The sequence below is a fragment of the Nelumbo nucifera genome, chromosome 5 (assembly GCF_055504915.1).
Source record: "Nelumbo nucifera cultivar China Antique chromosome 5, China Antique-T2T, whole genome shotgun sequence".
NCBI classification, from domain to species: domain Eukaryota; kingdom Viridiplantae; phylum Streptophyta; class Magnoliopsida; order Proteales; family Nelumbonaceae; genus Nelumbo; species Nelumbo nucifera.
The window spans coordinates 33183962-33198592 of record NC_142653.1 but is presented as its reverse complement, the minus strand read 5'-3'; the positions used below and the strand labels follow the sequence as shown (position 1 = coordinate 33198592).

Below are 14631 nucleotides of genomic sequence, written 5' to 3'. Positions count from 1 at the left end.
TGCTTAATTGCTGGGTACTTGTAAAAAGTGAAAGTAAATACTGTCTGTATGAAAAAGAGAGAGACAGAGATGATGTTCATCAATACAAGGTTTGCACTAATTTAAAATAAAGAATAAGTCACCCCATTTTCTTTTGATATTTAGTTTGGTTCTGTTGGCCAAGAAAAACCAATCACCCAGTTAGATTTCATCACAGATTGGTCATGAAATGACCCTGTAATTGTAACTAGTACTATTACATTAATCATCATCTCCCTCTATCTCATGCGCATCATCTCAGATGTGATTGAAATCAACTGTTAAACTAATGGGACTATACACAAACACTTCACCGACAAAGACTGTATGGTGCTAATTATTCTACAACTACCTTGCCACCTTGGTTTGTGACCTGTGATTAGAATAAGAGAGACATACCAATATCAAGTTGTAGACACCATGAAATACTACCAACAAAATGCATCAAATTCATTTAGTTTGTGGGTCACCAAGTTCATTTTGTCGGAAGTAGGCCTCAATTCCATACTAATATCATACTTTAAAAACTTTTCCATATAGAGTTCTAGATTAATAACCCACTAATTAAATTCCTCTTATGGTGCTTTTAGATTTTGTGTAAGTTAGAATTCCCGTGAATTTTAAATTCACATCATTTGGAATGTTTATGCATTGAAATCCATTTGAATTAAAAGTTTGTTGTTTGGACGACACATGAGAATTGATTCACTTGATCAAGTTAGGTTAACATGTTTGTTAGGTACTGTATTTGGTAATAATTGATTTGAATTTTTTTATAAATGTTTTGTAAAGATATCTGAGTCAACCTTTAAACTCTACTGTTATTACTAAAATCTGGTTCAGAAAATTTTCATATTTTTATTATACATTTTTCATAAATATAGATAAATTTGCTTGTGTATTAAATATTGGCTTTATATATTATATAATCATTTCTTTTCCAATATTTCCTTGCCCTCATTGTCATTCATAAGTGTGTGCCGGATCTTCTCAACCCGGGCTTAGCTTGCATTAAAATTTCATGCATTCAGGTTGGGCTTGGGCCCAAGCCAATCTCAGGTTGGTCAATGAGTGCACTCTAAAATTTGGCATACATATACACATGTATGCATGCATTTATGCAAATAGACTTATATAATATGTGTGTATATATTATTTATGAATGTATACAACCGGGCTGGATTTGGATTGGAATAAACTCGAGCTGGGCTCGGATTAGGTTCAAGCAACCTAAGGGCTACACCCAGGTCTACCCTAAAAATAAAAAAAAAAAGCTCAAAGTATTGGACCCAAGCTCAATAAAAGGACTGAAAATTCAAGCACAATCCATGCAAAGTTACGGGGTGGGATGACCAAGTTACATCCTTAGCCATTATTCATTCTTTCTTTGTATATATCTTTCTTTCATATTTTTGTTGAGTTATATGATGCTGATCATGATATAACTAAAAATATCCAATTATTTTTGATAATAATGCAAATTAAGCTTATTTTAAATAATTTAATATTATGTTATCTATTTTATTTATTTTTAATTACTATATAATGACACTAATCAAACTTTTGAGAGAGTATGGCTTCTGTCATCATTGGGTTGGTCCATTAATACCCAATTCATACAAACATAGAACTTGCAGAAAAAAAAAAACTTAAAGGGATTTATGATCAACTTCCCACATGACACATGAATTGAACTAGGTGAACTTAAATTCCCAAAATTAGAATTCCAACTTAAGATATTCTAACATTTCCACTCTTAATACTTTTACAACACAAAATATAGGCACTCATGTACATATTCATTTGAGTTGAGTCCATTGCTTTCTCAAAAAAATTGAATATAATATTAAAATAATAATAAATATTAATAGAAATAAAAACTTACTTTGTCCAAAATTAACAAAAATTGAAAAATACCATCGTGATTCCTGTTGATCCATCCACCAAAACAACCAGTCCAACCCATCTTAAGGGTAGATGGATGGTTGTTTGTGCTTGTGCATGGTAAGAGACTACGAATAGAGTAGCGCAATAATTGAAGCTTTAACTTTTCTTTAATAGGAGACGGTCAACATCCAATCCCTGTAATCAAATAAAAAAATTCAACGAATTGGGTCTCTGTCTTTGCGTCTCATCTCCATGAAAAAGCATATACCCAGCACATCAACACTAACTCAAATCAATTAATGCCTGTCACTGTCCCTCAACTTTAAAACCGACCAAAAAAAAAAATAATAATAATAATAAATAACTTTAAAACCGGGACACAAATCCTATGTCCCTGGCTTACCAAATTTCAATTAGAAAAAAAAAAGGCGGTAACTTAATCTACTACAAGGAAACATCTGGAAATTACCCACATTCCACTAACTCAAGGACTTCGTCTGTTATCGTTTGATTTGAAATCAACGGCGTCAAGATTATATTAAAATGGGGTCCACTGAACGGTAGGTCCCAAATCCAGTTGACCAATTCTCTACTTCATTCCATGTCATGGGAATTGGGAAAAGGCTATCGCGCTTCACCATCAGTCTATCCAAGCAATACCCTGTATTTCTTGACATTAGTACTTGACCAGATCGAGCTCCTTTTTCTAAAGACCAAAATGACCTAGCTCACTTTACAGATTTACAACTAGGGCTTTCTAGTTTACAGCCATTGATCTGACCAGTTGGCAAGGCTCACATTAATTAAAGCGAGGAGTCACAATTTGACAGAAACATTCCAAATGTTCTCTTGGGATTTAGCTGACATGCTTTGAAGTTTGAACTTCCACCCAAAGGTTTAGGTTTGCCTGATCATTTTTTGGATTAGGGCTCTTGTAGGAATATCAAATTACCCTTTTAACCCTGGTCTCTGCTATGTCACACATAATGGAACTTTGCAAATTTTGGGAAGGGAGAGGGCAAGAGGGGTATTCTAGAAACAATATTCCCTAGAATGGTATCTCTCTCTTTCTTTTTTTTTTGGTAAATTTATTTTATTTTATTTTTATGCATAAAATAGAAATGGGAATTCAAAGAACAATGGATGGAGCCATTTGGTGGTGGGATTTTTTCAAATTGAGTAAGTAAATGACATTAAGATATTTCTACAATATTTTGTTCTCACATTTCTTGGCTATATATATAACTTTCCTTCTATTATTCATTCTTTTTATTGTCTTGTATCCTTCAACAAACAAATAAAGTTTTTTTTTTTTTTGTTTTTAATTTTTAAAGCTTATGATGGGGGAATGTAACAACCTCTCTATTTTGTCAATTTCTATAGCTGAAATCCTATTAGCATATCTTTACATCTTTTGTAATTTTCTTTATTAGCTAAATAATAATTTCTATTGATTTTATCCATATAGAATAATGTGGTTCTGGATAATCAGCAATGGTGGACTGGCATTCACATGCATGCCGGGCTGAGTAGTTGGAATGTAATTTTAATGATATTGACAATACAGCCATGCGTTGTATAAAAATGATAGTCAGACTTGAAGGGTTCATGACTTCATGGTGGTGGTTAAAACTTAATTAAAATAGCACCAGCATTAGCCATTTAGCCAATGCCATTATACCCTTAGCTTAAAGCTAAAGGGTAACTAATTTTACTTGTTTTAGTTTAACAGGGTCAATATAATTTAATTAGTATTATGCATTAAAAAAAAACTCATGTTCTTCAACCATTAAGGAGCTCATAACCTTATGACTTAGTTCACCAAAAGGCAAAGCAATAAGCTATTTAGTTCAGCCACTGCACCTTTTATCAAACAGCTCCTGAGTCCTGACTTGTAACTCATATAAATCTTTCGTTAAAACTAAAAGAAGATTTATTAAATTTAATGGGGTTTTCAATAATAAAGGTTTGCTTTTGCTAAAGTTTCTAATTTAACAATTGATATGGCATTCAACATAATGGAATGACGAAACAGGATTCATATATCTATAATGACTAGAAGAAAAATTTGGGCCCCCCTATTTTTCATAAAGGGGGCACAGCATTCTCTTTCACCAAGAATGGTGTCCATTTTATGAAAGAATGGGATGTGCCCTATTCAGTAGTAAGGGTGTCTTCTCACAAAGTTATTAGGAGATTCTTCTTCATTCCTATAGACCCGATAGGAATTGGAAATCCCAATAGAACAAATATGGATCATGAATTTGGCAGACAAACGATCTGGCAATGTGGTCAAGTGACCCAAGAATCTGCTTTAGTGGTGGTGGGTGGTGGCAAAAGGCTTAGATGGCTAATTCCAGTCCATTCAGAGAAAAGTTTTCAGCCCAAGAGAGCCACTGAAAGCTGGCATTTTCTAAGGTGTAGATTGGACGATAAACACGTGAAATTTGAGTTGTTTGTTTGATCCATGGATTCAACCAGTCAAATCATCATGCCTTTGCTTCCACTTGGAAGGCTGAAACAAGTAGTGGACTAGACTAGACAACCCGTCTAGGGAAATTTGAGTTGTTTGTTTGATCCATGGCTTCAACCAGTCAAATCATCATGCCTTTGCTTCCACTTGGAAGGCTGAAACAAGTAGTGGACTAGACTAGACAACCCGTCTAGGGAATCTTCGTTGATTTTTCTCTCTCAATATGTTTCTGAATTCTGACTATGCTTTCTATTATTCTCCTTTACTCCGTATTTGTTTGTGGTGGACAAATTGGACATTCAGGTGACCTCTTGCTCACAAACCCATCATGTGGGGTTTCAATAATCTCAGTTAACCTTTGATGAAATTAGCGGAAAATGTCAAAAGTTAAAGGCCCAGCTTATCACTTTCTGCAACTCGAATTATGATACCAATTGCGCTTTAATTAACTATGGCTATTAGCTTTGATGAACAAATGTTGCTCTATTCAATATTTGATGAACAAAATTGGCCAAGTCAATTCAGTACGGAGTATAACACTTGAGTGCTGTTATTGAGCCAAATACAGGCTCCAGCCAGTACTCCACTCTTTCTTGTTCTATGCCAGTTATTTCCAGTTCATACTGACCTGGTCCAAGAATTTGATTGCACTCCACCCTTTCGAAGAAAATCCTACCCGGGTTTTCTCCTTTGATAATTAATTTCTCACGAGAAAAGAAACTATCACAATAAATTATAAATTGAGAAGAAAGTGATGCATCAACTTAGAACTTTTGAGCCCAAATCCATACACAGAAGAGTAATATAAAAACTATAAAGGATAAAGCACACCAAAACCGTGTGAGACTGACGGACAGAAAAAAAAAAGCAAACCTAAGCTAAGAGAGAAAAGAGAATATATCTAAAAAATCCCGAAATGGTCTCTCTTTCCTCCATGGACGGGTGACACCACCAGCTGTGGTGGGGCGCGGCATGGGCCCCACCATCATCTGGGTTTCATTCATGAGCCATGACACACGGTTACATAGATGCGTCTCTCGATCGCCGCTGCTCTGCCCATTTTCGTCTGATTCTCGCTTACGCGTTGAAATTTCAACGCTGTCAGATTCTTTCCCTTTCTCGATGATCTCCTTGAACGCGTCATCGGTTCTCTGAAGTCACAACTACTCCTTGGCCCTTGCCATCGCTCGACATCAGCCAGATCGCAATGTTTTATCTGTGAGAAAACGGGTCTTTCAAGGCATAGTAGACTCTGCTGAGGAGTGAGGAGGAGTCTTTCTGGTTTCTCTATAGTTTATTTGTATTCTATTCCTGCATTTATTTCGTCTTCCTCTGCGTCTTTTTTTTTTTTAATGTACGAGATTGGGTTTTCTTGTGATGGGTGCATGAACAGAGTTTGGGGTTGAAGAAACTTAGGTAAGGGAAAAGGCAATCTTTTTGAGCATTCTGGAGTGATGAAAGTAGGGGAGAGACCGATTTGTGAAGTGGGATTTTTGATTTGAGGAGTTTAGGTCTCTGGGTCTGGGGTGGTGGGTTGGCGCCATGTACACAGGAGGTCGACTTGTTGCCGGTTCTCACAATAGAAATGAGTTCGTCGTCATCAATGCCGATGAGATTGGACGAGTAAGAGTCACCAAAATCTCTCATTTGACTTCTTTTCTGCTTTTGTTCTCCTTATTTCTGAGCTCAAATGATGATAAGAGGATGCCCATTTGCTCATTTAAGCTTCAGCAATCTGGTCTAATCGGAAATGCGATACATTTTTGTCCCTTTTTTCCCTTCAACTTTTTTATGTTGACTTTTTTCTTTTTTCTTAATCTCCTTTTTCTTCCGATAGAGAGCGAAATGCCGGTTTCTGGTTCTATGTTTCTTATTCTGGTGTTGGGTTTGAAGGCTTGAAGATGTTGTTGATTAATGTGGGACTTTTGGTTTTGTATTTGTTGGGAGAATTTTCTGTGCTCCAGTTTTTCGTGCTTGCTTCCGCTTTAGTTTGGAGAAGGATACACTTCTCTGCAAAGGATTTTTTTTTTTTTTTTCAAGCTTAACATTGTATAGTTGAAGGTGTCAGCTTGTTGAGTCAGGGGCAAAATCTGTGGAGTTCATACTTCATACAGTAGACGTTGTTCCTGAACTAGTCTAGAACTCAACGCACCCACAAAAAAACCAAAAAAAAAAAAAAACAAAGAAATAAAAGGGAATTTGTGCGTTCCATTCTAATGCCTGGAGTTTACTCTATTTTCTTAAAGCAAATCAGCTCATTTTCCTTGCCTAATTAGTGTACTCTATTTTCTTCTTCTGCTTCTGCTTCTTCTTGAGACTTCGGTTCTGTGCATTTACAGGTGAAGTCTGTGAAGGAATTGAGTGGGCAAATTTGCCAGATATGTGGAGATGAGGTGGAAATTACAGACGACGGAGAGCCTTTTGTTGCCTGTAATGAATGTGCTTTCCCTGTGTGCCGGCCCTGCTACGAGTATGAGAGAAGAGAGGGCAATCAGATCTGCCCTCAATGCAAAACCAGATACAAGCGCATCAAAGGTATGGTTCTATAACCTTTTCTTCTCTGCTATCTCCAATCCGAAAACTTTGGTTTTTTCACTGTTAAAATGCCATGCACTTTGCAGGCAGTGCCAGGGTTGATGGAGATGAAGAAGAGGATGGTGTTGATGACTTGGAAAACGAGTTTGATTTTGGGAGTCATGAGATGGACTCACACCAGACCGCCGAGGCAATTCTCTCCTCTCGCCTTAATGTGGGTCGTGGCTCCTACGCCAATGCATCTGTGCCGTCAAATCCTGATTCTTCCTCTCTTAGTCCGGACATCCCTCTCCTGACCTATGGCCAAGAGGTAAATTGGTTAAGCACTGTCTGATGCACTGTTTTGCTTTGTTTTTTTTTTTTTTTTTTTGAAACCTGCAATTTTAGACATTTGAATTTGATTGATCTTGGTTTAGGACGCTGGGATTTCTTCTGATCGACATGCTCTCATTATACCCCCTTTTATGGGTGGTGGAAAACGAATCCATCCAATGCCATTTCCTGATTCATCAATGTCTTGTAAGTTCACTGGATTGATTTGGCTCTGCTTCAATGCTACCATTTCCATGTTATTTGATTTGCCAATTCATTCCTTTCTTGGATGCTGTACTTAGTAGTGTTAATTTTACAGTGCAACCCAGACCAATGGATCCTAAAAAGGATCTAGCAGTATACGGTTATGGGAGTGTTGCATGGAAGGATCGAATGGAGGAGTGGAAGAAAAGGCAACATGATAAATTGCAGGTGGTTAAACACCAAGGTGATAATGGTGGGAACTATGATGGAGATGATCCAGATGACCCTGATTTGCCAAAGTAAGTGTATTTAATGATATCTCTTTTTTTTTTTTTTTTTTCTGTTTCTTGCATTTTCTTTTACGTTTATATCCCTGAATTAGTATGATTCAAGATTTAATGTAACATTTTGCTTCTAGTTTCAGAGATTTCTAAACTGTTTGAGCATCCAAATGAATATTTTATTGTCAGACTGAGAACTTTAGTTACTTAAATTGCTAGTTTATTAACTTTAAGATTTACTGGATGTTTCTGTCTCTTCTTTGTTTAAAAGCAGTTCAGTGAACTTGTTCAGGATCTGTTAGTGTAGACTAAAACACCAGATATCTTGATCATCTCATGCATAGACGATATCTAGCCAAAAGTGTCAGTTTTGATTTATTTCTAGTTAAGGAGTGAGAGGTGATTGTGGTAAAGGAATGTGCTTCTTCATGTGATTAAAGTAAGTGTAATAGCTATGCTGAAAAATTATACAAGAACAACAAATAAATGCTTCTGTTTATGAACATTATCCACAAACAAAAAGAACCATATACAACATTAAGTTGATATTTATTTCTTTACAATGTAAAGTAGAAAAGGATGAGCCCATCTAGGACCACTCCACAAGTAGAAAAGTTCCTCTGAACATTTCCAAGTGTTAGGCTTAGGCACATAAGCCAGAATTAAGAACATGAATGAGCAATAAGCTGGAACATTAAAGAACCAATATACAGCATTAAGTTGATATTTATTTCTTTACAATGTAAAGTAAAAAAGGATGAGGACTCAGTTTTCTATGCTCTTAGAAGGTACCCATCTAGGACCACTCCACAAGTAGAAAAGTTCCGCTGAACATTTCCAAGTGTTAGGCTTAGGCACATAAGCCATAATTAAGAACATGGACGAGCAATAAGCTGGAACATTAAATGAATCAATTCAGATCAAAGTTAGCTTTTACCCTTGGATGGGTACTAGCATTGCTTTCAACCAACAAATTCTGGAGTAACTTTGGTATGTGGTTGACCTTAAGAGGTAATCCCAAGAATATGGAGGGCAAAGAACCACACCTAACCCTATAACTGTGGTTGGTTGAGTTTTAAAGGTTGAACGTGATCCTCTGTAATTGGAAGGATTTTGCTTCTGCTTAATTACACCTTTTTTTCTGGATACAGTCCCAAATCAAATCAGCATGCACCTCAAGTATGTTGAATCACCAAAAAAAGTATGGCGTCTTTATGTCTAGTTTGCTAGAAGATTATAGAGATGTTTGCAAACTGAAGTAGGAAGATGCTGGGTCCATCCATGATCCATCTGAGCCCATGAGATATTTGCTTCTCCTGCCTTATTAAGAAATTTTCACTTTGGTGTTGATTATGACCTCATGGGTAAGGATCCAATGACTTTCAGATCTTGTGAGAAACTATCAAAAGAATTTTCACCATTGTTGGTTTTGTTACAGTCATAATGAAATAATACGTCATGATCTGAAGCTAAATTAAATGAATGAAAAGTTATTTCTGTTAAATCTTTTTATTGAATGTCAAATATTTACACATAAATTATAATGTCTCAAATTTATTTTTCAGGACGGATGAAGGGAGGCAGCCACTTTCAAGAAAATTGCCCATTCCTTCAAGCAAGATAAATCCATACAGAATGATAATTGTACTTAGGCTTGTGATTCTTGGTTTCTTTTTTCATTATAGAATTCTCCACCCAGTCCGTGATGCATATGGGTTGTGGCTTACATCCATTATTTGTGAAATATGGTTTGCGGTTTCATGGATATTGGATCAACTCCCCAAATGGTATCCTATTGTGCGGGAAACTTATCTTGATCGGTTGTCACTGAGGTAATTTGGGCCCTTTCTTATTTTGTGTATTCATTTTTCTGTGTTTATGTCATCTTACCTCAAACTTAAAATTTGTTTATAGGTATGAGAAGGAAGGGAAGCCATCTGAGTTGGCTGACATAGACATATTTGTAAGTACAGTTGATCCTATGAAGGAGCCCCCTCTCATCACTGCCAACACTGTTCTATCCATCCTTGCTGTGGATTATCCAGTCGACAAAGTCTCGTGCTATGTCTCAGATGATGGTGCTGCTATGCTTACTTTTGAAGCTCTTTCTGAGACATCTGAGTTTGCCAGGAAGTGGGTCCCATTTTGCAAAAAGTTCAATCTTGAGCCCCGTGCTCCAGAATGGTATTTTTCTCAGAAGATTGACTATTTGAAAGACAAAGTCCACCCAACCTTTGTGAGGGAACGGCGTGCGATGAAGGTATGCATCCATTATTTTCCTTGATTCCTTGTCTTGTAAAGTTGCCTCAATTAAATAAAAAAGGAAAATTGACAAGAAAATGATAAAACTACTGACAAAGTGATAGGGTATTTCCTATTTGGAAATTGGATTGCTTAATTATGTTTTTCTTTTTTGAGAGACACCCAATTAAAAAAAAGTTATTAAATTTGTTGTACATTAATATATAATGCTAAAAAGTTATTAGATTGAATCCAATACAGCCTTAACAGAATATGTAAATATATACTAGCTCCCATAGCCCAGATCAATTCATTACAAAAGAAACCTGCTACTGTTATCAAAATCGTCAACATAAATAAACCTCCACAATAATGCCAAATAAGAGGGCACAATCTAGTCACTACTTCTTGAATCCATGAACATCTTATCCTTTCACCCTCCATTAGGAAATTCACTCTATCTTTCCCTCTAATGCCTATTCTCCTTCACTTACAGACCAAATATCTGGTGAAAAGCAACACCAAAGTTTTTCATCTGATTGCGTCATTGTGTTGTTACAGAGAGAATATGAAGAGTTCAAGGTTCGGATAAATGGGTTAGTTGCAATGGCACAGAAGGTTCCTGAAGAAGGTTGGACAATGCAGGATGGAACTCCATGGCCAGGGAACAATGTACGAGATCATCCTGGAATGATCCAAGTAAGTGGCTATTTCTTTCTACCATGCTGTGCTCTTTATGGGCTCAAATGCCAGTAATTATGAGAAAACTTTATCCAGTTGGGTGATTATTAGATCCTTTTCTATGTTCTTTTATTAATCCTTTTTTGGAGGCTATTTTTCCTTCCAACATGATCTCAGTGTATGGGCCCCTATCTTGTATTTTTTTTGGGTTTCTTTTAATCCAATACATTAGTTCACCTTTTTCAAAAGAAAAATGTCACATTATTTCATTCTGAAAAACGTGAAAAACTTTTTTTTTTGAAGAAGCTGTTCAATTCTTTTATTCTTGTGGCATTTTTGGTGTATTGAGAGAAGAATAGGAGTTCTGTAAAATGTGAAGAATGTGAAAATTGGTTACAACTCCTTTTAATTTGACAAGTTTGACTGTGTTTGTGTGTTTGATGTGGTATCTGCCAATCATGCACAAGCTGACAAGCATTATTTTTGCAACATACTTCTGGGAAAAATCTGTTAAATAACAAACATGTCGAGTAACATGTATCCATGCTGGCTTTGGTATCTTTATTGAACCAAAGATATGAATGCTGGCAGTGTTTTCTCATCTTCTGTTGATCTGCTTTTCTGCAACAGGTATTTCTTGGGCAAAATGGTGTGCGTGATGTTGAAGGAAATATGTTACCACGTCTGGTTTATGTTTCTCGTGAGAAGAGGCCAGGATTTGATCACCACAAGAAAGCTGGGGCAATGAATGCTTTGGTATAGTTCAAATTCTTTTCTCATTGATATCTTTTGCTGTTGATCAAGTCTTCCCTTGTCCCCAAATTCTTGTTCTAATTGATCAACTACAGTTTCTGGACTTTACTAATCTGGAGATATGAATGCTTTGACAAAGCCCAAATCTTTTTTATTTTTATTGGTGTTAACTTCCGCTTCTTGTCCTAATCAATAAATGACTATCTGCACTTTATTATGCCTTTATGTAGAATTTAGCGATCTGGATTTTATTAGATTTTCTTGAATATTTAATTAATGGGTATGTCGGATCTTGAAGGTGAGGGTCTCTGCAGTCCTTTCCAACGCTCCTTACCTTCTGAATGTCGATTGTGATCACTATATAAACAACAGCAAGGCCCTTAGAGAGGCCATGTGCTTCTTGATGGACCCCACATCTGGAAAGAAAGTCTGCTATGTGCAGTTTCCTCAGCGGTTTGATGGAATTGATCGTCATGACAGATACTCAAATCGCAATGTTGTGTTTTTTGATGTATGTAAAGCTTCTTTGTACGCATATACATACATACATACATACACATACATGCAATATCTATATCTATATATTCTTTTGTTTTATTTGAAATACTAACTCTATTTTCAATTAAAAACAGATTAACATGAAGGGTCTAGATGGGATCCAGGGACCAATCTACGTTGGAACAGGGTGTGTTTTCAGAAGGCAAGCTCTTTATGGATATGATGCCCCTGTAAAAGAGAAGCCCCCAGGAAAGACATGCAACTGTTGGCCTAAATGGTGTTGCTGTTGTTGTGGGTCCAGAAAGAACAGGAAAATAAAACCAAAGAACAGAAAGAAAAAGATTAAGAACAGAGAAGCGTCAACACAGATACATGCACTTGAAAATATTGAAGAGGGAGTTGAAGGTAAGGATAATTTTGAAGAAAATTGGCTTGACTGCAGGTTTGTGATTCTTTATATGTAGCAACATGTTATCTTACCAAATAATCTCCATTGGCAGGAAAAGATAGTGAGAAATCATCCCTCATGTCTCAAAATAAACTTGAGAAAAAGTTTGGGCAGTCTCCGGTGTTTGTAACTAACACACTACTAGAAAGTGGTGGTGTTCATAATGGAGCAAGTTCTGCATCCCTATTGAAAGAAGCGATCCATGTAATTAGCTGTGGTTATGAAGATAAAACCGAATGGGGAAAAGAGGTGGGTGATTTACATAGACCATGTAATAAAAATGAATCACAAAAAAGCTCCCTGAGATTTTCTTACTTAGATTTTGATCATTTGTCCCCTAAAACTTTCATAATTGAACTAGGTTGGCTGGATATATGGTTCCGTTACAGAGGATATCCTAACAGGCTTCAAGATGCACTGCCATGGCTGGCGATCTGTATACTGCATGCCTAAAAGGCCTGCATTTAAGGGGTCAGCTCCTATCAACCTGTCAGATCGTTTACATCAGGTTCTTCGTTGGGCTCTTGGATCTGTAGAAATTTTCTTAAGCAAGCATTGTCCAATCTGGTATGGCTATGGATGTGGCTTGAAATGGTTGGAGAGACTTAACTATATAAATGCGGTTGTATATCCTTTGACTTCCATTCCTTTGATAGCGTATTGTACATTGCCTGCTGTGTGCCTCCTTACCGGAAAGTTCATTGTCCCTGAGGTACTTCCAATTGTTTCTCTTTAAATATTTGTTTTCTATTGAAAATGATTGTCTGAACTCTTATACTTTTTTTCTACAAATTGCACTTCCATGTGGTTTGACAGTGTTCAAATGCTAGCAGACTTTGCCGTCTGCTGATTCCTCTTATAACTTGAAAGCTTAATCTGAATCCTGTAGTTATTGTCTTAACGAGAGTTATTGTCTATGCCTCATTAAGTTGGTCTAGTATTTAGATAGTTATTATTGATGATTCAATTGGCTATTTCACTATAAATTTTCATGAAAACTCCTCTCACATTGTGTACTTTTTTTGTCCTGTGCAGATTAGCAACTATGCGAGCATTATATTCATGGCTCTCTTCATATCCATAGCTGCAACAGGTATCCTTGAGATGCAGTGGGGAGGCGTTCAAATAGATGACTGGTGGAGAAATGAGCAGTTTTGGGTGATTGGTGGTGTCTCCGCGCATCTTTTTGCTCTGTTCCAGGGTCTGCTCAAGGTTTTAGCCGGGGTCAACACAAACTTCACTGTTACATCAAAAGCAGGAGATGATGGTGAATTCTCAGAGCTTTACCTCTTCAAATGGACGTCGTTGTTGATCCCACCCATGACGTTACTGATCATCAACATAATTGGGGTCGTGGTTGGAGTTTCAGATGCCATCAACAATGGGTATGAATCATGGGGGCCACTGTTTGGTAAATTGTTTTTTGCTTTCTGGGTCATTGTTCATCTCTATCCATTCCTCAAGGGGTTAATGGGGAAGCAGGATAGAGTGCCAACCATAATTGTAGTCTGGTCAATTCTTCTTGCCTCAATTTTCTCACTTTTATGGGTTCGGATCAACCCATTCCTCGCAAAAGGTGGCATTGTATTAGAAGTTTGTGGTTTGAATTGTGATGACTGAGATTCATGGACGGTGATTAGATGCTTTGAGCTGCATTTTGAGGTTGGTTGTGAGTTGTGGAAGAGTGCTAATCTTCAAAACCAAGATGAAACACATCAAGATGATTTTGCATGGTGAAAATCATCATAGAGATGAGGTGAAGGCGAGATGGTGTGTAGATATGAAGGGGTCGGGAGCTGACGAATTAATATTTGTTATACAAAATTTTTCATTGATTCTTTTTACAAGCGTCTTTTGCTGGGTTAGATGGGGTTGATTTCAGAGGGCCTGTCTACAATCCCAAAAGAACATTGTTCAATTGTAGATCATTTGATGTTTAGAACTATAATTTATTCCCCTCTGAACAAGGGGCTGAATATATAGAGGCGTTTCCTTGTTTATTTTCCTTCTTTGGTTTTCATTCAATTTTCCTTCTGGGTTTATTATTACGACGCTTTATAAACACTGTAATACTTGGAATTTTGGAATTTCTGTGTATCGTCAAGTTAAAAGGACTTGGTGCGTGCTAAGCGTACTGAAGATGCAATCATGCAATGACCCTATGGGTTTGCCGATCAAACCATGGATATCTTAACTTCAAATTATAAGGTTTCAGAGTCGGTCATCAAAAACCTGTATCATATATGGAAAACTAGTTTAGGCTTCAAAATTCTAATCCTTTTGAGTGGAAATGGTCTTAA

The 14631-nt window shown here is 36.7% G+C and overlaps 1 protein-coding gene across 1 annotated transcript; it reads left to right on the top strand.

The window, feature by feature from the left end:
* The first annotated feature begins 4972 nt into the window (after positions 1 to 4972).
* Positions 4973 to 14331, top strand: LOC104599927 (cellulose synthase A catalytic subunit 2 [UDP-forming]-like). Its single transcript, XM_010262682.3, has 14 exons — positions 4973 to 6001; positions 6718 to 6913; positions 7000 to 7223; positions 7330 to 7432; positions 7545 to 7728; positions 9276 to 9542; positions 9625 to 9970; positions 10513 to 10650; positions 11263 to 11388; positions 11684 to 11896; positions 12018 to 12288; positions 12384 to 12580; positions 12693 to 13043; positions 13367 to 14331. Exons 1-14 carry the CDS (start codon positions 5921 to 5923, stop codon positions 13949 to 13951), a joined length of 3282 nt encoding a protein of 1093 aa, XP_010260984.1. The 5' UTR covers positions 4973 to 5920; the 3' UTR covers positions 13952 to 14331.
* Positions 14332 to 14631: the final 300 nt, after the last annotated feature.